Source organism: Lissotriton helveticus, chromosome 7 (assembly GCF_964261635.1).
Source record: "Lissotriton helveticus chromosome 7, aLisHel1.1, whole genome shotgun sequence".
Lineage (NCBI taxonomy): Eukaryota > Metazoa > Chordata > Amphibia > Caudata > Salamandridae > Lissotriton > Lissotriton helveticus.
This window is the reverse complement of record NC_136068.1, coordinates 677,436,955-677,459,215: the sequence shown is the minus strand read 5'-3', so window position 1 is coordinate 677,459,215 and position 22,261 is coordinate 677,436,955. Positions and strand designations below refer to the sequence as shown.

The 22,261-nt window shown below is 42.9% G+C and overlaps 1 protein-coding gene across 1 annotated transcript in view; it reads left to right on the top strand.

The window, feature by feature from the left end:
- AFAP1L1 (actin filament associated protein 1 like 1) overlaps window positions 1–15,584 on the top strand; it is a 142,977-nt gene extending 127,393 nt beyond the window's left edge. The window contains exons 18-19 of the mRNA XM_078652987.1: window positions 9,096–9,224; window positions 15,421–15,584. Coding sequence (XP_078509113.1) covers window positions 9,096–9,224; window positions 15,421–15,444 — 153 coding nt within the window. The 3' untranslated portion in view covers window positions 15,445–15,584. The remainder of the gene's footprint in view (window positions 1–9,095; window positions 9,225–15,420) is intronic.
- Window positions 15,585–22,261: the final 6,677 nt, after the last annotated feature.

Below are 22,261 nucleotides of genomic sequence, written 5' to 3'. Positions count from 1 at the left end.
TTTAGTACTGATTCGTTTACACAAGAGTAATTATGCCAAAGTTTGCTCGGGTAACCAGGGCCAGTTTACTGATCTGATTCTTGTCAACAAAGGAGTCCATCAGGGCTGTATCGTGGCCACCACCCTGTTTTCTCTGTAGCATAACAACAGAGTTGACTCGCCCCTCTGCATCACCCCGCCTAGCTGCTCCGCATATGACTTGTGACCACCAGCCTGGCCAACTCCCTTTCCTTCTATCTGATCACCTTACCTCCCCTCCTCATGACCCTCAGTTCTCTTGCCTGTTTTTAGGGCTCGCCTATTAATATCCCGCAGGGATATAATAGGCGAGCCCTATTGGGGTGAAACCAAGAGCTAAACAAAAGCAAAGCGTTTTCATCAAGTGCACGTCCTCGTGCACGAGCTTGCCCGAGCCTTCCAGCAGCATTTCTCCTCCCCTTACCATTTGCTCCTGCCTCCGAGAGCTTCAAAGGGATCTGCTTCCCCGCCCACTGCTTCACACTTCACACTTCATGGCCGCCAGGCCATCAGTCGCATTTCTCCTTCCTTCGTGCCCAGCCCCCCTCCCAGCGCTGCTTTGTTCTAAAGTCCATCTGTGGCTCCTCTTAATCTCGTCCATCTTCCCTTTCTTTCCCTTGCCTGATCCCTTCATGCCCTCTCTCTTCTACCCGCCGCTTTGCCTCCCCTCCCTTCTTCTCTCCTCTCTCCTCCTTTCTCGTTTATTTATATTCCGTAAATCACTTTATCTTCCTGTGCCATTCTCCCGCCACCCGCATGTCGCTGCTTGTTTAATAATGCTACTGAACGGTTTTGGTTTTATAAGATCTGCAAAGTAAAGTAAACTGTAAAATTCCTTTGATGGCAAGTTTCAAAGTTCGAGGCAATTAAACACTCTCCAACCTGAAGAATTATATGCTGGAAACATGTCAAAAAGGATACGGTGCCAAGATTTGGTCTAACAACAGCCTGTCTGGATACCTTTACATTTAGAACTTCACAGCTCCAGACACCCAGAGACGCCCAGGCCCACTTGCATTGTAAATGCTGCTCGAGACTTCCCTCATGTATCAGGGCTCCAGTGTGCATTTCAGTGTAGTGTTCAGTCCCAGATATATCACTTATATCATCTGCAGATAAGGCATGGCTCTGCGTCCACAAGCATTACAGATAGTTGCCCTTCACTCAGAGGGCAGCCGCCAAAACAAAGTACACAGGGTCACTTTAGCAGAGCTGTGCAGAAATGTGGGTGGCTAAAAGGCGTGGAATTCGGCAAATTTGACACAGAGCAAAAATGCACAGCAAAACATATTTTTAAATTGCTGTTTGCAAACCTTGGCTCCTTTAATGAGCATTCACATTTACTAAACGTTGATTGCCATTTTAAATCATCCAGTTTTAGCACAGCACACAAACAACTTAACGGAGGGTCACCCAGGGGGCAAGATTTATTTATTTTAAATGAGTAAGTAAAAAATGACATTGTGGTACCAAACTCCAGCTTTGCAGTTGGGCTTTTCCATGATTATCATTTTGGAGCACTGTGTGCGTTCACACTTTTGGTTAGGTATTGTATTCGCTAACATAAAAGTAAACAAGCATTGGCATAGCCAATAGGTCTCGCTTTTTGGACCCTATAAGTATTTAGTTATGCAGCAGAATATCCTTGGTGCAACAACACCAACTGTTGCATGGCTAAACACTTTTAAGGTCCCAAATGCGAGACCTATTGGCTATGCCAATGCTTGTTTTTTTGTTTTTTGTATACTTAAGTGAGGCTTCCTGCCAAACTGTGACCGCTATTTTGTATTAATCAGAGTGTCTAGCAATTTGTTTTTACTCTCTTATCTAGATGTCATGTATCCTATGTGGACTTGCTCTTTTATTATTCCATTGTCTGTGCTTATACACACTGTACCTGTATGGAAACACCTTGTAAAGCGCTCTGATACTCCTGGGTCCAGCCAGCGCTATATAAAACCTCTTAAATAAATAAATAAAATAAATAAGTTGACTTTCTTTCCCACTTTACTACTGCTGCCACCACTTTAGCGACACTGAAGACACCTATTTTATTATTTGCTGGTGATACCTTATTTATTTCCAAAAACCCTAGTGGGTTCCATCACTCTACTCCAGTTTGAGGAGTTTTATGTACATTCTGTGGGCTGGAGATCAATGCGGCATAGATGAAGTTTATGACTTTCAATTAGCACAAAACCTTAAAAGGTAGTCTACGTCTGGGGGGCACAACACTCAAGAAGGTGGATTCATTGGAAGACGACGCTTTTAGAAGGTGGAGCACTGTATGCGGTCTTTGTGGACCTCCGTGCCGCCTTCGACTTGGTCCCGCGGGCCAAGTTGTGGGCGGTACTGGCAGACCTGGGCATACCCGGGGACATACTCCAGATTCTAATTAGGCTACATACAGACAACTATGCCCGTGTAAGATATGGAAAGGGCGGTCGACTGACAGATAGGTTCCCTGTCCAACGAGGGGTAAGGCAGGGATGCGTGTTGGCCCCGACCCTTTTCTGTCTATTTACGAACGGGGTGATAGAGCATCTAACCAGGATCCCTAATATTGACGCACCACAACTAAACAACAGCAGGGTGCCTGCGATCATGTTCGCGGACGACACCCTGCTGTTGTCAAAAACACCCATGGGACTGCAGAGAATTTTGAATGGGTTCTTGGAGTTTTGTGTTGAAAGGGGATTAGAAATAAACCCCTCCCAGACCAAATTCATGATCGTCAGCAAAAAACCCAAAAATTGCCCAAATCCCTGCCTGGGATCCGTATCCCTAGAAAGAGTCTCCGTGATTGAATACCTGGGTATAACTCTGAATCAGAATTTAACTTGGCTACCACACAAGACTAAGGCAACCACTAAACTCATCCAGAGGGCTGGTGCTATTACGAGAATTGCCAACAAATCCTATTTGCGCCCTCTGACTCCTGCAATACATATTTATAAAGCACAAGCTCGAGGAGGTATCACCTATGGGGCCGAGTTATGGGGACATACACCGCTACAGACTATACAGGTCGCAGAAAATAATTTTATTAGACAACTAGCGGCCCTCCCACAGAGTAGCCCTCTTCTTCCCCTAAGAATGGATTTGGCACTTCGTCCAATAACTGAAGAACTGGGCCTTAAACCTTTGGCATATTGGAGACGTCTGTGGAGTAGTCAGGACCTGGGACACTACAGAAGTGAATTACAGGAGATACTTAGGTCAACACATGCGTCCAAAATTCCTTGGCTGAAATACATCAGGGACATGTGTACGACCCTTGGAATCCCTGAACTATGGTGTAATCCGGAAGTGACGTCCACTAGGCTTCCGAGGAAAGAACTCTCCAGATTGTTTTACAGCTTTATGCTTCAGAGATCTCTGAGCTTAATCCGGGAAGGTTCTTTGACGGACACATTTATCAAGGTAAAAGACTCCTATAGCCCGGAATATGTCTTAGATGCCATGTGCCCCGTGTATGCAAGAAAGATTTTTCTGCAATGGAGATACGGCTCGCTTCCGCTGAGGTCCTTTACTAAATCCTGGGATGGTAACTCGGGGTTGGTTAACTGCCCAGCATGCAACTATAAACTGGAAAGCGACCTTCATGTGGTCCTGTTTTGCAGAGCCTACAGTAAGATTAGGAGCTACTGGCTGGTCCCCTATTTAAGGAATCTGGGTTTTCGATCTTATGCCCCAGCCTACAGAGTGCTTAAAACGGACGTAACACCTCCAACAGTGTTTGTTATGGCGAAATTTTTGTTGGCAATGTGGAGAGTACGCACAAGAATCATAAAGGATGTTATTTAGGCATGTTTTATTAACTCTTAATCTTAATCTAATATGTACTTACTTTTCTAGACTGTAATTACGAACTTTTAAACTTTCTAACCCGGAATCCTTTTTATAAATCTTATGCTGTGTTCTTGTGTATATCTTTGATGATCTGCGATGATCGAAATAAAGATTATTTGAATTTGGATTCATTTTATTATCTTGGAATCACACTGTCTTTGACCATTTCTTGGAAGCCCCATATCGAGAAAATGAATCTTAAACTCTAGCAGGTCACAGGTGCCGTTTCCAAGGAACATCATGCATCCTCTGGCAAACCAATAGCCCCTGCCCTACAGATATACAAAGCTAAGGTTGGGGGTTCTGCCCTGTATGGTTCTGAGCATTGTTAAAAGAAAAAAATATCAATGGGCTTGTAAAATTGGAGAATAGGTTCATTAGAAATGTGACCCTCCTCCCACAAAGTACTCCCACCTTCCCACTGTTCCTTGATATGGACAGGAAGGCAATAGAAGATAAAGCCAGACTGCGTCCATTGTTATTCTAGATAAGGATATGGAATACTTCAGAAATCATACACTATGCTGCTGCCCTGCAGGATGTTGTAAACAACGATAGGTTCCACAAAATTATCTAGCTCTCCCATATTTAAAAAAAACTCTGCACTGTCTGTGCCTGAAGGAACTTTGGGAGATCCAGTCACAAGACTCCATCCCTCAAAAATGTTGTTGAAAAAGCGTTATTGGTCCTGTTGAATGAAGAATAATGTTGCCAAAGCTGCCACAGTTACATCACAGGGGAGTTCCTGGATTTGAAATGTCCCCTTGCCCTGGAACTCTACTGGGTTTGTATAACTGTCCCATTGGACAGGAAACTTTATTTTCAATTCAGGGTGGGTGTGCTCCCCTTGAAAACTTTTCCTGCAAATGGGTAGCCAATGATACTTCAATTTTATGTCCTGCTTGTAATACTGCTGATGAAACTATATCTCATGTTTTGTTTGCCTGCATTGCTTATGTTCACCCGTTTCTCACATGGATCAAGCCCCTGTGCAAGCAGTTGGGTACCTGCAGTCATTGTACTGCACTGAGAATTCTTAAGTCAGATCCTCGCCCACAGTACGCTTTTGCAATTGCTACATTTTTGGGGCATATGAGGCTTATTAGAAGAAGGCCATCTGCCTCTTAGTAACACCTGAGGCACCATTTGCTCTCAAGGATCCTCACTGTTTAATGTATTTTATTGTATCTTTGCACACTAGGATTGTACGTTTTTTGACATTCGTGATATTCACTCTATTTCCCCGCAATTATGACTCACATTGCTGTTTTAATTTCTTTTAATTTTTTTATCCTGTAAGAAAGTTATTTTTTTTATGAATAGTCTTCCCTTGCAAATTTGTGTAGTGACTGTATTGTTCTGTGGATTTGAATGTTTTAAATCATATTGTTTATTATATTTCATGGTACACTTTTATGGCACTCGCTTGCAGAAAAAACGTTATTTTGTGATGATGTTTCCTTCTTGAAGCGTTTAATGACATCACATAAGGGAAACTTTTATCTTCTCATGCTCCCTAGCATCTTGTACAAAGGGAAGGAGGCCATTTGTGAACCTGCCACTGCAAAAATGCAACACCAAAAGTGGAAAAAAGTACAAACCTTCCACTCAGGACCTAAATACATCAAGGGCAATAGTCCTGCAGATTCCTTTATTGTGACAAGCGCAATGAAGAGAAACAATGCCCCCACAGCCACAGGTCAATCTCCAGAAAATATGAGTAAGAGACTTGACTTGGTGAGAAGAAAGATGGAAAAAGAAGCAGCAACCCAATGCAGGATTGCTAACTCCAACGATCTCTTAAAGCGATACGGCCACAACCAAAGGACGAGATGGAAGCCATCATGCAACACCTCCCAGAGGAGTACAGAAAAAGAGCCAAGGCAGTAATGCAAGAGGGAAAAAACATTGCTAATACCTACCTCAAATCAGCAATAGATGCAACAGATACAGCCAGCAGGCTGATGTGCAGAGGAACAACATTAAGAAGGCACGCCTGGCTTAGAGTATCAGGTTTCAAACCTGAGGTGCAAGCTTCAATAATCAATATGCCATTCACAGGTGACGCCCTGTTCGGACAGGCAGTGGATAATACACATGTCTACCCATACTTAGACGATTGGTTAGTAAAAGTGAAATCAAAAGAAAGATGTCACAGGACATAGAAACAGTTAGTGCCACACTGCAACGCCTTGGTTTCACAATTAATCACAAAACGTCTTCACCACAACCGGAACAGGTAAACATGTTCCTAGGAGCAACAATCATTCCAAGACAGCACAAGCATATCCAGTTCAGAGGAGAGCAGAGGCAATCGCAGAGCAGACTTTTCTTTACGAGTAGAGTTGGTCTCTGACAGTGAGGACTGTCCTGAAACTCATGGGCATGATGACATGCATCCCACTCATAACACATGCGAGATTACGCACATGTCCCATCCAGGAATGGATCTGCAACAAATGGTCAAAAGCCATTGGGAGTAGGGAGGATCTAGTCATTGTCACAGCAAAGGTAGAAAAGGAGATACAAAGGTGGAAATCAATAAGCGTGAACTTGAGGAGGCCATTCAAGACACAGCTCCCACTGTGACCATAACAACTGGTGCATCCCACAAGGGTTAGGAAGCACACATAGGCAACTGTGGCAAGGGTTAGGAAGCACACATAGGCAACTGTGGCAAGGTTTAGGAAGCACACATAGGCAACCTGTAGGTATGGGGACTGTAGAACAGCACAGATGCAGTGAAACACATCAATGACCTGGAGATGAAAACAGCATTCCCAGCCCTGAGTGCTTTCCAATTGCACATAACAGGTCAAATTGTGCTGACGGACAACACAACAACCATGTTCTGTCTCAACAAAAAGGGAGGAACAAAATCATTCACTGTGTCATACTACCCCAGGAAATAAGGAGATGGGTGATACAAAGACAGATTACACTGCAGACAGTCCACCTACTAGGAAAACAAAACATGAAGGCAGACAGACTAAGCAGGCAGGGCAGCACTTCCCACGAATGGGAGTTGAAACAGGATCCACTAGAAACAATCTTCAAGGTCTGGGGAAGACCAGCACTAGACCTATTTGAACCGCAAAGAACACAGAATAACAATAATTCGCCCCCAGGTTTCTACACCACCAGTCAGCGGGGAATGCCCTGTCAATAAACTTGTCAGGTAAATTTGCATATGTCTTTCCACCGATTCCCCTGATCCCAAAGGTACCGGACAAAGCCAAACAACCAGGGACAATTCTCATCCTCATAGCCCCACTACGGGCCAGGCATACCTGCTACTCGGACCTACTAGAACAGTCCAAGGGACAGATGATCAAACTCAACCCACTTTTTTATGCACTTAATCACACTTTTCTTGATTTTTCACTTTCACCTCCCCAGGTTAGGGTGGACGATTAGAGAGTCCATACCGCCGGGGTTTAACTAGTCCTGACGAATGCCTAGGTACATTTAAACCACTGTAAAGGCAGAAACATGTTGACTGACTAATTTAAAGAACTCTGAATTAACCAAACCATTACCTTGGCAAAACTATTCAGACACATAGTTCTTTTTTCACCTTTGTTCGTGTCTTAGGGATCACACATTAAAATAATTTTTAGATACCCTTTTGGCACTTTTAATATATACCTCACTGCACGCCCTTCACACACAACCAGCTCCGCAGTCTCCTGGCGTCGTAGCACACGGAAGAGGCACTCGGCCTCTTTGGTGGGGCCCGATGATGAAGCATTACACCAACCAGGTCGGTGTGTGAGGGCCTTCTTAACCACCCATAGCGGGTGTGTGATTCCCTAGTGGCTTTGCTCCTTCTCTGTGGCTTATGAAGCTCACATAACCTCTCTTCTTTTGTTGATTTGTACTGAACCGGGGACTAAGAGAGAGTTCCTTTATTCTCCCTGCCTCTCCTATTGTTGGTTTCAAACTCAAAGTAGAACAAGATCTGCTATCAATGCCAGACAGGAAAGTGCACCACCCAGAGCTAGCCACACTCAGCCTAGAAGCACGGCTCCTGGATATCTAGAATTTAGACATCTACTGCTTCTACCCAGGACAATGGAAATCCTAAGAGAAGCAAGGAAACCAAGTACAAGGAAATGTTACACTGCATAAATACATTCACTGGTGCACATATAACAGTAGAATGGAAACAAGGACAGAACAGGAAACAGTGCTATCATACCTCATACACCTGCTAGGCAGCGGACTAACCTACACATCGCTTAAGGTACACCTAGCAGCAAAAGTAGCCTACACCAGGGGTACTTCAGGTAACAGTCTCTTCACATCCCCAGTGGCAAAGACATCGATGGAAGGTTCTAAAAGAGCAGTACCACCAAGATCAGTTCCAGCACCGTTGTGGAACTTGAACACTTTACCAACTCAATAAATGACGGAGCCTTTTGAGCCCATGCACAAGTTGGATCTAAGATCACTCACTCTAAAGACAGCCTTTCTAATTGCGATCACATCATTATGAATAGTCAGTGAACTTAAAGCGTTAACTATACAGGAATTATACCTACAGATCCACAGGGACACAGTGGTTCTCAGAACCAGCCCACATTTTCTACCCAACGTGGCGAACCAATTTCATGTCAACCAAAGCATACAGCTACCAACTATATTCAAAGAACCAAAGACACAGAACAAAAGAGCCCTGCACACATTGGATGTGAGGAGGGCTTTAATGTACTATCTACAGGAAACAAAAGGGTTTGTAAAGGAAACCAACTGTTTGTCTCCTTTGCCAGAGAAAGCAAAGGTTCGCCAGTAACTAAAGAAAAAACCCTACCCGTGCAATCTAGCGTACTCAACAGAGAAAAAAGGTGCTCTTAACAAACGTTCCCATTGGCGAAATTTGTGCAGCAGCTACATGGGCGTCACCTCTCACCTTTGCAACACATTAATGTGTTGACATTCAAATGAACAAGGAAGCACAGATGGTACTACAACACCTGTTTGCTAACGCTTCCTGCAAAACTGCTCTTACTGGTAAGTAACCATTTCTTTTTCATCTTAACTCTCTTAATTTTGTGGGCCTTTCAATTGGAAAGCTATTCAATACATCTTTTTATTAATGAAAATATGTGTTGTAGGAGGCGGAGAATATACAAACCAAATGGGCATGGATCTTGTTGTTTGCTCTCAATTCCTGTATATACGGACTTCCGAATAATGTCATATTTTGCCCCCTCCCTCAACAGGTTGCAAAACGCCAGCAGGAGGTCAGCTGTCCAGAGCGGTGTGTGCCCGTCAACAGCGCATCAGAAATGAGGAAGCGCCCACCTTCCATCACAACATCCGGCAAAGGCAAAGTTCTCCAGAAGGCCAAGGTGGGGCTCTTGTTTGATGGATGAACAGATGATTTGTTGAATGGGAACACTCTCACAGCTCAATCAAGACCTGCTAGCACCTGGGCATGCATGTGCTTGGAGCAGACCAACCGAGAAATGGAGGGAGAAATGTATCAACAATCCAGTCTCTTTAAATGATTACTAAGGCTAAGGTACTTTGAGTCACATGTTATTCCAGTGCTTCTGAGAGGCCTGAATGACTAAGATAGAGCCATTTATGCACAACACAAAATCATTTCTGGCAGAGCCTCTGAATAAATTGCTTTTATTGTCCAAACAATTTTACTGCATGTTCCTGGCTGTTTTTCTTATCTGTGCTTTTCTCGTGCAGTAAAATAATGGCAACATTAAGAAATGATGCATTAAGACCTGAAAAAAGAGATTAAGCTATCCTCCCAAAACAAGAAAAAAAGAAAATGTAAAAGTGTGTACTGTAAAAGGATACAAATCTGACACATTTTAATTAATTTTGATTAAAATGTGGACTAATTCCATTGTTTTCTCAAAACATTTATGGGAAAGAAAAAAATGGCAACAGCAGTAGGTGTGCGTTCGTAATAAAATAAGTTAATAAAATGAACTCAGTAGTAAAGGGGAGAAGTTGAAAGAAATTTTATGAAACTAAACCTTAGGGCACAATTCAAACCACTATAAATTATCAGAAAACCACAATGCACCTGACTCTCACTTGAATATTTAACTAATTTTCCTGTCACACCCCTCTCTGACTCTTTCGGATGTCCTTTACCATCCTGTAAAATTAATGCTGGTGGGAAATGTGAAAGGCTAATAGCGCTTCGAAGCAGCAGTGCTAAACAGTTAATGGAACAATGCTGGTGAGTTGTCCTCTTCCACACTTCAGTAGGCATAGATCGTGGGTGGTATCCACCCCAGTACTTAAGTTGAGCATATGAGCACCACTGGCACCTTTGTGAGCCTGGATACTTTAACAGTCCTAACTATCACAATTAAAAGTAAAAAACACTGCTAATTATGGGTTTTTTTCTTCCTGCGCGTACGTTGGCTAGTCTACATGTGAGAGCCTTCCACCACCGGGTGGCAGAATTCTAAACTGAAGCTTATTTATTGAAAATATAATGCCAGACAAAACGCATTAACCATTAAGTATCCAAAAGAACATCCATCCATATGTTGGGAGCACTTTAGTCGTGGGCTGCTTGTACTGGATACCCTTCCGGTGATTAGTCGCACTTTATATATCCTGATTGAATGATTGATTTGTACCAAGTGTCCTGAACTCAGCCCCAGACAGAGTACATCTCGGTCACTGTATCTGGAGGTTTCTATGAATTCACTGGTATCAGTAGTGAAAGTGGGCAACACCAACCAAGGAAGTTGTCTGCGATCTCCCAAAACCTTTTGGGCATCAGCACTCATTTTGTTCTGTAGGCCAGGCACTGATCCACCCACTTGATCAACAACACTAGGGTTTGCTTCCTCACCCCCTCAAAATATCAACAAGAGTATAGCGAGTCAAGTGCCAAACACCACCCCCTTCACCCATGAACATCAGACTCTCTCCGGGATCCTCTGCCCATCAGATGTCCGACTATCTCCTAAAGAACTCTCTCAGATATGATAGTTACATTAAGTAACATACTCTTTATCCAATCTCCTATATATATAGTTCAGAATATTCATCCTGCGGAGCACCTCTGTCGTACTTGACAGCAGATGTTCAGTTCAATAGAGTGACAATTAAATTTTGTTACAACAACACAAGCTGTTTGTCTTATCTGATTCATGGTTGATAGGCAACAGTTATCCTAATATTTAGGTCATAGAATCATATAGCCACCTTAAAGGGTGGAGGTAGCAGTGCTTAATTTGAACCAGTTGTTGTCAGTGCTCAGCACCGGCGCTTAATTTTCAACACTACCGCTTTTCCTGAGCACCAGGTAAGGACACATTAATTTACAGGGAGATTAAGGGCCCGATGTAGGTAAATTAGATTTACCGATTCATAAATACCGAATTTTACTGATTCGGTATTCATGAATCGGTAAATCTAATGTAGGTAATTATTCTGTAAAAAATACCGAATCGGTAGGATTCGGTATTTACCGATTCTGTAATTACCGAATCGGTATTTGTCATTGATTCCTATGGGCCTTGAAGCCACATGGTACAGGTATACATGCACAGATGTGCATGTACACTAGAATTCGTTATTTACCATGCAATAGTATTACATGGTAAATAACGATTCGGTAATGGCCTGTGGCACTGTTTTCAGTGCCACCTACATCTGTATTTACCGAATCGGTAAATTTACCGATTCGGTATTTTACAGAATCGGTAAATTTACCGAATCAGTAAATATACCGATTATGTATATTTTAAGGCCCCTACATCTCCATTAGCAAATACCGGTCGGTAACGTCCGAAATCGGCTGTTACCGACCGGTATTTGCCGACCTACATCTGGCCCTAAGTGATTTGATTAGAATCACAGAAAGTTGAGCTGATGCCGAGACTCGAACCTGGTAATGCAGCTCTGAAGTCTTCAGCTCTGGCCATTATGCCACATCCTCTTCCCACTTTCAAGCTTAACAGTTGGTTCTTTTTTAGGCGGCGCTAACAGGCGGAAAGTGCTGGTGCAAGCTGCCTCCTGACCAGAGCCCCAGCACTTATTTTGTTTTTACTAATTATCCACTGCTAGGGAGGCTTATATTTAATGGGAGATATAAAGAGGCGTTTTGGGAGATATCAGTACTGGAATAGATATCCACTGCACAAGCCCCAGCCAGGTTTGCGTTCTCAATTCGACCCTGGCTCCCAGTTAGAACTAGTTCAGCCTTGGTATCCATTGGCAGTCCCAGTCTCAAGAATGCATTAGCCACCATAAAACATAGATCAAAATAGCTGTCTTTGAGATATTGCCCCCTATTTTCAGTACTTCCGGGAGTCTTAATAGTAAATGCGGGCTCACTAACACGTCCAGCTACATTACAAGGGATTAAGATGAGTTGGTTCTGGAACTGGTCTTGGAAAATGAATTATATCTCACTTGTTAGCCAGTCCCCTTCAACCCTTGAATTGTATACTAATGGCCTTATTTAAAGTGTGGTGGATGGCGTACTCCATTGCAAATATGATTCCTATCCCTTTCACTATTTTACAGGTAAAACAGGCCATAATCTGGGCAACTGGAATTATGCAATTGTGCGGCTGTAGGGATTTTCGCACGATTATAGATTTGCCACATAAACAACCATTTTTGTATAATCTGTAGATTTTAACAAAAAAGAAATTGTTTCTAGTTTCAAATGATTGAAAAGTTACTAATCAATAATGATGTAATACTGTTAGACAAGTTGCCGCATTAAGCCGCATAATTTGCTCATCCTTGCTGTATAATTTGGCCTTCCCTTGCCTCATAATTCCAGTGGCCCTGGCCACAATGCACTTGCCATGTTTGTGACAGATGATCCCATCCGCTAAACTCTAAATAAGGCGCTAAGTCTCTTGACAACTTATGACTCCTTGCTTGGTTGTGAGCTGTTTTCAGTCGGTGAGTTTTAGGCACAAGGGAATCTTGTATTTCAGCACTTCCCCCGTAACCAAAATTTTGGGGCATATTTACAATGAATTGGAGTAGGGCAGCGCCGCAAGTCATTTTGCTGTGCTGCCTTACGCCAATTAAAAAGGACAGAAATGCACTTTATTTACATGATATAGTGCATTCCTGGTGCAAAATTTGCAGTTGTGTGCCAACACAATCAACCTTGCAGCATGGTACAAGTGTGTCTGTGTTGTTGACATGATTGTTTTGTGTAGAAAGTGGAACCATCCTACACACAAATAATCACAAGAGCCTTTTTCTGTGTGTGCTAAATGCAGCACATGTTAAAAAAAGGGGAAAATGAGGAGAAATGTAATCATTTCTGCTTGTTACGCCTGCTTTGGGGAGGCGTACAGTTTTTGCGCTGCTCCAGATTCACTCTATGTTGTAAATGTGGTGCAATGTCGAAGTACATGGGTGTTGCATGGGAACACCCACAGCAACACCTATGGCACGCCTACCTGCCACAATGTAAGGCAGCGCAGCAACTTGCACGATGAGGCCTTACACCTTATCTACAAGGCCATGAAAAGCCGTGCGGGATGGCTTCGCATGGTGATATGGGCCTGCAGTGTGCGCCACCGGAGCATCAAAAAAAAGTGACGTTTTGCTGGAGCAGGAGGCTTATAAGTATGCCCTTTTGTTTCTTAAAATTGTAGAAAACTTCAAGCGTCCTTTGATATCACCCAAGCACAACCCCAAAGGACAACATTGGTCGTAGGGTCAATATTATATAAACTTGGTACCTAACTTATTATTGATGTAAAGACATTTAGTGGCTGTATTCCTGCCCCTGAAAGTGCTAATGCATTCTGGTTTTCAATAAGTATGATATTTTTAACTGCTATTGTTACCGATCAATGCAAGTTTTATCTTTACAATGATATAAAAATGTGGGACATAGAGGTTAATGTGTGTTATTTACAAAGTCTTGCTGTATTGGAGTTTCTAACTTTCACCACTGCTCAGCTTCATTATCGCTAGAAAATTGAGTGCCTTAGGAGAAAGTAACTTGTTCATTCAGTCACGGCTCAATGGTATTGGTTGCTCAGGGGCACCTGCAGAAAGCAATAGCATTCACACAGAATATTAACCAATAACTAGTGACTAAAAGGCCCACAAATGCTTGTTGGCCAGACTGGTTGTGCACCAAAGAATCACGGAAAGAAGTAACTGGGAGGAATGTGTCTGGAATAGAGAAAATTAGTACATTACACAGTCATTTAAAGTACATTTTTATTTTTTAAAATTACGTCTCACTCTGCTATAAAGAAAATGATGGTTAGAAGAAGAAGAATACAATAACAAAACAACAGTGTTGTGCGTGAGAGACCTCCATGTAAAAACTCCCCTTCACTCTCACTCCACTCTCTTAATCTCTCTTCGATCTCAGTGAAGTACTTTTCCCTTTCTACCTCTTTCTTTCCTTCTCTCTTCCTCACACTGGTGTTCTGTTTTGAGATGTGGTCTAGTCATTCCATTTTTAACTGTGAGTATCAGTGACTTTGGTTCCTATCGCGATTCAACACGAGGGCAGGTTTTTAGATCTTGACCATATGAATTTAAATCTGTGCACTTTAGCGCCTGTTGCTGCTCTGCTGTAGGCGGTTTGCAAACGACAAGTTGATCAAGAGTAGTATAGCTCCCTGATATGTAGTGAGGAGACTGCAAAATATGAATGACCTTACAGAATTGCCAGTAGTCCTTCATTGACTGAACTGAAATTGATAAATATTTGCCAACCAGCTGCGGTCCGTGCAGGTAACAGCGGTGGTTTGGTGGGGGGATTTCGAGGGACGATGCAGACGGAATATTAAATAAATTATTAATTTTCCCTCAACATCGTCCCTCGAAATCCCCCCTTACTTGGCCCCACCGCTGTTACCTGCATGGACCGCGCCTGCTGCCAACATAGCATTTAGTAATTGGCCGAATGCCAGTCTCATGCTGTAACTGGACGCTTGATTGTGTTAGACCAGGCTTCAACAACAAGTAGCTCGTGAGCTAGTAGTAGCTCTCCAGGTACCTGTAAGTAGTCCCCTTGTGTGCAACCCAGACTACTAAATTAGAAGCATTTACATGGTTGAATTAATATATGTATACCAAAATTTAGAGTGTAAAGTTGAGATAAACGTTTCATTTTCAGAACTCGTAAGCTGATATTAGGGGGAAAATGACTGAATTTCCAAAATATATTTAAAGCTGGTATTTGAGTGATAAATAATGTGCCTTTGGGAAGACATTTCACAAATGTTATTACCTTGATGAAAGATGCACTGCAACTATGGTTATGTATTACCCATGTAGAGGTTTTCCTTTTTTGACAAATCCTTTTATACATTAATGTTTGCAAACATGCCTGATGCACTGAGGTGATCGCAGGTAGTTATCTTGCATATGGTGGCTACTAACATAATCTTGTCTGATGTAGTCACTATTACAACACTAATACCATCAATAGCTTTCAATGAGTTACATTGACCAAAAGTAGCTTTTATTACAGAAAAGGTTGAAGACCCCTGTGTTAGACTGAATACCCATGTATACTCTCTGCTTCCTAACATTATGTTTTTTTTCCTTTTCTTTCAGGAATGGGAGATGAAAAAGACTTAAAGCCTCCAGGGAAACCAAAATAAGGAAAATAAACGTATTTGTTGTCAGGACATTGGGAGATGAACCCAAACCCAACTCAAGGACTTGTCAGAGGAAGGGAATGGGGAGCCTCCATTCTGAAACAAATAGACCTGCGTCGTACAGGGAAAGGGCTTTGAACAGTTGAAGCGCGGGTAACTGGGGAGGGGGGTATTGTTTCATGGAATCTTTTGTATGGATCACTAAGAAGAACTTTCTAATTCCAAGCTGTGAGAGCGGCAATACTCCATGCAGAGCCTATCCCTGAGCCGGCCACACGGCATAGCCACTAGGACAAAGTCAAGAGTTGCTCCTTGTTACCAAGAACGTGGCCGATCACTGCAAGCACGGAGAAGCCTTCTGTGGACAGATCGATGGGACTGTTGTCAACGTGGCCCACTGTACCAGTGCAAGGATATAAGCATGAGGTGGAGAATGATTCCTCTGGGATACTTTCCAGAACATTTTAAGCAAGGTGTTTGTTAGTGTGGGCTGAAGGCCTAAGGAAATTTGAAAACGAGATGGATATTTTCAGGTGGCTTTCCAGTGCAGATTTGCATATATAGATTACCGAAAGTTTTCAGCTGGGTCAGTGAGTCTGGAATACCTGCATGTCTGGGCAGGAGACCAGCATTCCAGGCTCTGTCTGACACGTGACAGACACCGCCTCAGTCCCTCCAACCTCTTGGAGAGAGTGGCCTCCTACAAACTCCCCATGTTGCAATACAGCGTGGATCGACAACTTACAGTAGGAACATCACTTCCTCGAGTAGAGCTTTTACAGTAAACCACATCAGAGCTAAGGCACATGGCTGATGAGGACCAGGTCTCCAGCACCTGCGGGTGCAGCCAAAACATAGTTGAAATACAGTTCAGAAGGTGTCTGCGCCCAATTAGTCTCACCTCACTGATGTCTCTACGGTCTGTACCAGTGGAAGAATGGGGAATGTACCTCTGTCTTTCACAGAAACATATATTCTGCCTTTAGTTCTTGTGGATCATAGAGTTAAAGGCAGCGTTGGCTAGAGCTAGATTGTCTACTTTCCTCTGACATCTTAGTGTTCCTCCTAGCGTTGCCAAAGTAACGCATTTCGTCATTTCCTCTGAGATCTTAGGTTCGCTAGACAGGCCTTTTCCATTGGCCTCTAGTTCACAGCAGGATCCCTACCATTAGCTGGAACAGGTCTCCTCATTCTCGCTCTTCTAAGCTTTTGCCTTCGCTCTAACATGTTCATATAAATAAACTCATGGCGTCGTTTGCAAGTCGCGTTGTGACAGGACCCTCTGTACACCCATTGAGGAAACAAGGCTCAGCCTCCAGTTACAGGTGCAGAATGCAGGTGCTTTTTATAGAGCAAGCTCTGTGCCACGTACAATGACTGCAGTAGCTTCATATGGAATGAATAATTCACCTTATGAGTCTGCGGTTTGACCTCAGCGCTATTGTTATTGTTTTGTCTTCACACTTTAGCTTGAGTGGCTGCAGAAACAAATGTTTGGGTGTATTTTTTGACTTGCATTATAAAGCAAAGTTGGTTTCGACTATGATCTGACATGAGCAGTGCTTGATTTGGGCCGGTAGTTTCCAGTGCTTTGCGCCGGCACTTAATCATCAACACCGGCACTTTTCATGAGCACCAGTTAAGGACACATTCATTTATGGTAGGCACAGGGAGATAAAGGGATTAAGGGATTTGTGAATGATTTTAAGTTGACGTCGAAACTCGAACCTGGTTCCCCAGCACTGAAGTCAACAGCTTTGGTCATTATATCACATCCTGTCCCCACTTTCATGGTTAGTAGTTGGTTCTGTTTTAGGCAGCGCTAACAGGAAAAATGGGCTGATGCAAGCTGCTGCCTGACGAAAGCCCCGGCACTTGTTTTTTTTTTTAATTAACCACTAGGCCCCAGGCTGTTATAGGTGGCATGGTTTCTCATGGGCAGCAGTGTCCTGTTTCAGGGTAGATGGTAGACTTATTCAACTAAAGATGGCAGTGCAGATGGTGACAGCTTTGGCTATGGTCTTCATATGAATTAGTTTGGATATCATGGTGTGTATGGGACGGTGTATAGAGTAGTGATATTCTTGTCAGTTTCAGATAGCATAGAATGTTCGATGGAGGTTGTTTTTTTGTTTTTATTGAGGTTAGCATGGATACTATTGCAGGTTGCAAAGGGAATAGTAGATATGAGCTGGAATTGAAGAATTGACTTACAAGGGATGTAACGAATAGTCGTGACATAGTTACTAACGATGGATTGGAGTGGAATATTTATTGCCGGCTTATGCTTATGGCACAAGTTGGCGGCAAACTTCATCTGGGGTTGGGCCTAGACAGCAGTATTAAATGTAGTCTCCGAGTTAATATGTACTGTTGGATTTATGTTATTGGCATTTCTCTTCTGGATCTTTACTTTGGATGGAGGCTAGAGCCTGTGCCATGAGTATGGTTGAGTTTGAGACACATTTGAATAACTTGCCTTTGGTTAATGGTGTAAAAGTGCAGGAATAGCATGGCAAGTCTTTGCATGGATAGCACAACGTGGGTTTCTATCGTAAATATTTTGTCTTGTGTAAATGACATTGTTTTGCTCAAGATACAACTAATGAGGTTGGAGTTTTGATATGTTTTAGATGGTGTGGCCTGCAGAACATGGTTACATTTTACTTGTGACAGATGTCTTGTGCTAGATTGAATGGGAATGGCTTTAAGGAAGTATGAAGTTGTGTGTGGAAAGTGTCGTCGGAGGTGATGATAGTCTTGAGGTGGTATTGTTGCACGGTTCACAAACATATTTTTTGCTTAGGGCATGAGATGATTCAGTTTGGTATATCATGCTTCACATGCTTAAGTCCAAGATGTGGAACAACTGCTTGCCATTGACTAGACAAATGGCTTGCTGGTGAAAGTATAAGCAATGCTTAATTTGAGCTGGTGGTTGCAGGTGGGGCCCAACGTCGCTCATTTTTGTAGAGCGTCACTTATTTTTCCCTAACAGACTTTGGTCCTGAGCAAGAGGAGTAAAACACAAAGTGGTGAATAAAGGAGTAGGACAAAGACAGAAAAAAGTGAGAGAGAACATGTGAAAAAGAGCCTGCAAAAGTGAGATAAAAGGAATGCAGTTGCAGAGACTCAGCCACGACCCTGGAGACTCCACATTCATAACTTTACTACACATAAGTGCCTTCGTAAATCGGGCCCTACTAAGGTTGACTTATAGAATCTTAGATTTGTGAAATAAGCATTATCTCCCTGGCAAGGAGAGGCATCTTCGGTGCAAGGATGAGATTAAGTCGGTGGTTTGTGTATATTTTCATGTAGATATATGTTAAGTGAGGATTGTATGGTCCAACTTGCTGTGGAAGACATAATAAACTTGGAGCTAAACATGGTGTACATACTGTGAAGTTGTATGTTAAATGTTGGTCAGAATGCAAGTTAGTGTAAATACACTGTTAGAGGCATGTTTAAATTATGTTTTTCAAGGCCCAACCTAAGATTATCTCATTCGAGTGAAAATTACAGGGGGTGGTAAAACTTGTAGCAACTATATTAGATATCAAAATCCTGGATCGCTGTAGCTGGCTTTTAAAGTACATGTTTGCAGAGGATTTCAGTTTGACACTTCCCACCTGCTTGTGTTCATACAGAGCCCTCCTGTGCAAGCTTCCCTCAATGCCCATCAATGTGAACTTTTCACATAGCCCACAGCTGGGAGTTTCGCACACTAGAGCAAGATTCTCATACTGTTCACAAGTGCACATCAGAAGTACTAAGATACAGGGGAATATAGCACAGACTTTTGAACACTGACTTGTTGGCCCCTTTGTTTAAAATGCTAAAAGTGTCAATGTTGTACCAGGCGAACACATGATTTCATGAGAAATGATATAGCGAGGACAAATTTAACAGCAACAAATATTGCAACAGGGGGTAGGGGTTTGGAGGGCATCAGCGTTAGAATTTTAGAGCAGCCTGGGTGGACATCCTGGTGTGCAGTCATCTACAACCTAAAAATAGGGGAGGTCAAGTTTCAAAAGCAGTATTGGAGTTTGGTTACAATTTGCATTTGAGGAACAAGCTTGGCTGGAAATGCCACTAGACTGCATGTATGAGGAAGACTGAACCCAATAAAATATATGGGGATTTTCTGGGAGAGCCAATGATCACTCATAGTATCTGGAAGCAGGAGGAGCGAACTTAGGGGAAAGTCACTATAGAAAATATACCTCTCCCCTTGCCTCGCTCATTTCTAGACTACTGCCTGTTCGGAGTGCAGGAGCAATGTTTAGAATTATTTTCAATTTTGAGACCAGAATTCTCTGCGTTTATGCAATGACAAGAACACCAGGAAATCATCTAAAACTATATATCACATGGCGAAGCTGAAGAACCTGCTGGTGTGATCCAACCAAGACCAAGAGGCAAGAAGTAGATATTTAAACAAGGTGCCTTTAATCATACAAGAAACATTGGTCACTTTGCCTTGATTTGAGTTCAACATAAGAAACTGTCCATGCGTGGACAGGCTGGGTCCACTAACCCTTTCTGGTTACCAGCTGCAGCTTAGTGCCCTATAGGATGACAGTGGGGGTACTTTGACAGGCGGAGCTTACAAAATCACTCAAAGGACTGATTTATATAGACATGTTTGGGAGCTATTACAATGGATAGGATTTAAAGTAAAATCTCTTCAGGCCAGTGGAAACTGTAATCGCTCTGGTGTTGTGTTTAGCTGGACTCATTGTGTATGTACTGTAGAGTTAAGGCAGAGGTTGTTTCTGACGTCTTATGCATCATGGCCACTCTACAGCATTGGAATTGTGTTTTTATTTCCAAGCAGGTCAGCCATGACTTCAGCAGGGGTCGTCTGTTTGTGTACTTTTTGGTGCCCTCAGCTCTGTGCCGTGTAAATATTGCTACCCTCAGAAATGAGGGGATGGATAAAGGAGGGGAGGGGTCGTCCCTCGCCGCACTGACCACTTGCATATTGTGCCATTGATTACCGAGAACTTGAAGCACTTTATGGATCTCTTGTTTATCCCTCAATAAATGTATTTTAAACAGTTATATGCTCTCTTTATTGATAGGGTTTGCTCATTGCATTGGCCCTTACCACAAAGCCAATTGCTTCTAGGCGCCTGCATGATAGGCGTGGTTTGCAGGGAATGGTTTTTCAATATCCCCCTCTCTGAAGGATGAAAGGCTGAGTCAGCATAGCAGGGTTTCTAATCCCCAGGCCCGCTCAAGGTTTTTGAGTTCGTACTTTTGTTTGCTCTTTTTGTGTCCAGGACCTTTCTGCATTGTGTTTACAGCATTTTCTGTGAGCAAATGGCATCCACCCAAGGTCGCGAGGCTCGGCCTCCCCCAAACCGAGCACTGCTACACTGAAAAATGCAGCATCTTTTGCCAGGAACAGTTTGTTCTGAGAATGTTTAACAAAGCAACACAGTGTGAAGGAGCAAAAACAGATAAATAAAACAAAAATAAAAACACGTATCAATCCGAGGTTCAATTTGAAGTAGTAGGGCAATCAGGGTCACATTGATTAGCCTGTGGCCAGATTGTGCAGAAGGATCCTTTTAAGGGAGTTCCATGGACTATTACTGTTCAGTGCTTATGCTTGAAGCCTTTAACTTCTAAAAGTCTCTGGGCCTCATTTATGAAAAGTGACGCATCGCTGCGTGAAAACAGCGATGCGTCACTTTTCATTGCGCCCTCCTAGCGGATGTATCTGTAGGCGCAAAAATGACGCATTGCTGCAGTGTGTCACAAAAGTGACGCAACTCTAGCAATGGGTCATTGCACATGGGCAAGTCCCATGTTAAATGTGCCTCAGTCAAATCTTACGCCTGCCATGAGGCGGGCGTAAGATATTGACGCATCTGCTTCTTAGAAGTGGCGCAGTGAAATCTTATAATTTCACTGCGCCACTTCTATGACCCTTACTTGTGTCGGAACGCTCCCCCCCTGCATACTTTGTCCCTGGCGCAGGTATAATGTAGCACAGGGGTTTACAAAGTGACGCATCTACTTAGATGTGTCACTTTGTAAATATGGTGCTACAAGGCACATTTTTTACGCCGCTGGTGTGTCACAAAAAATGACGCACCGGTGGCGCAAAAGTGATGCAAGGGCTCATAAATAAGCACCTCTATGCAGCATAGAGTGGACCCTTGGTGTGGCGTTCCAGTGCATCAGAGTGGGCGAGTGGGGTAAATATATCTGTGAAGGTAGCAGTGGCGGCTCAGACAGGTAAACGGTAAACGCTGTGAGGCGGGGTGGTGGTGTGGTGAAATGGTGAGGTAGTGGAGTTCGACATACAACGAGAAAGTTGAAAGTTAAGAAATTGATATATAAAACCACTTACCTTGCATTTGCTGCATCGTCGACTCGGCGAGTTCAAGGTAAGTGGTTTTATTTATTTGTTTATTTACTTTCACCTTTCCCGTAGTATGTCCAACGCCACTAACCCCCCTCCCGCCCGCCTTACTGCTGCATAGCGTTACCTGTTCGAGCCGCCACTGGAAGGTAGTAAAAAAAACTGTGATTGTTGAGTGGTCAGTGAATGTGCATCTGCACTGCCTCCACGTTGTACATTGTATGATATTGAATGACATACTTCACACATCATACACACACAATAGCCTGGAAAAATAAGAATTGGCAAAGCTAATAAGTCTCACCTATGTAAAATCTATTGATTTTGTTAAAGTTTTATTAGCTATGTTGTATTATTTATTCAAAGTTTTGTATAGCGCGAACAAGATCCGTACAGATATCAGAGCGCTTCACAA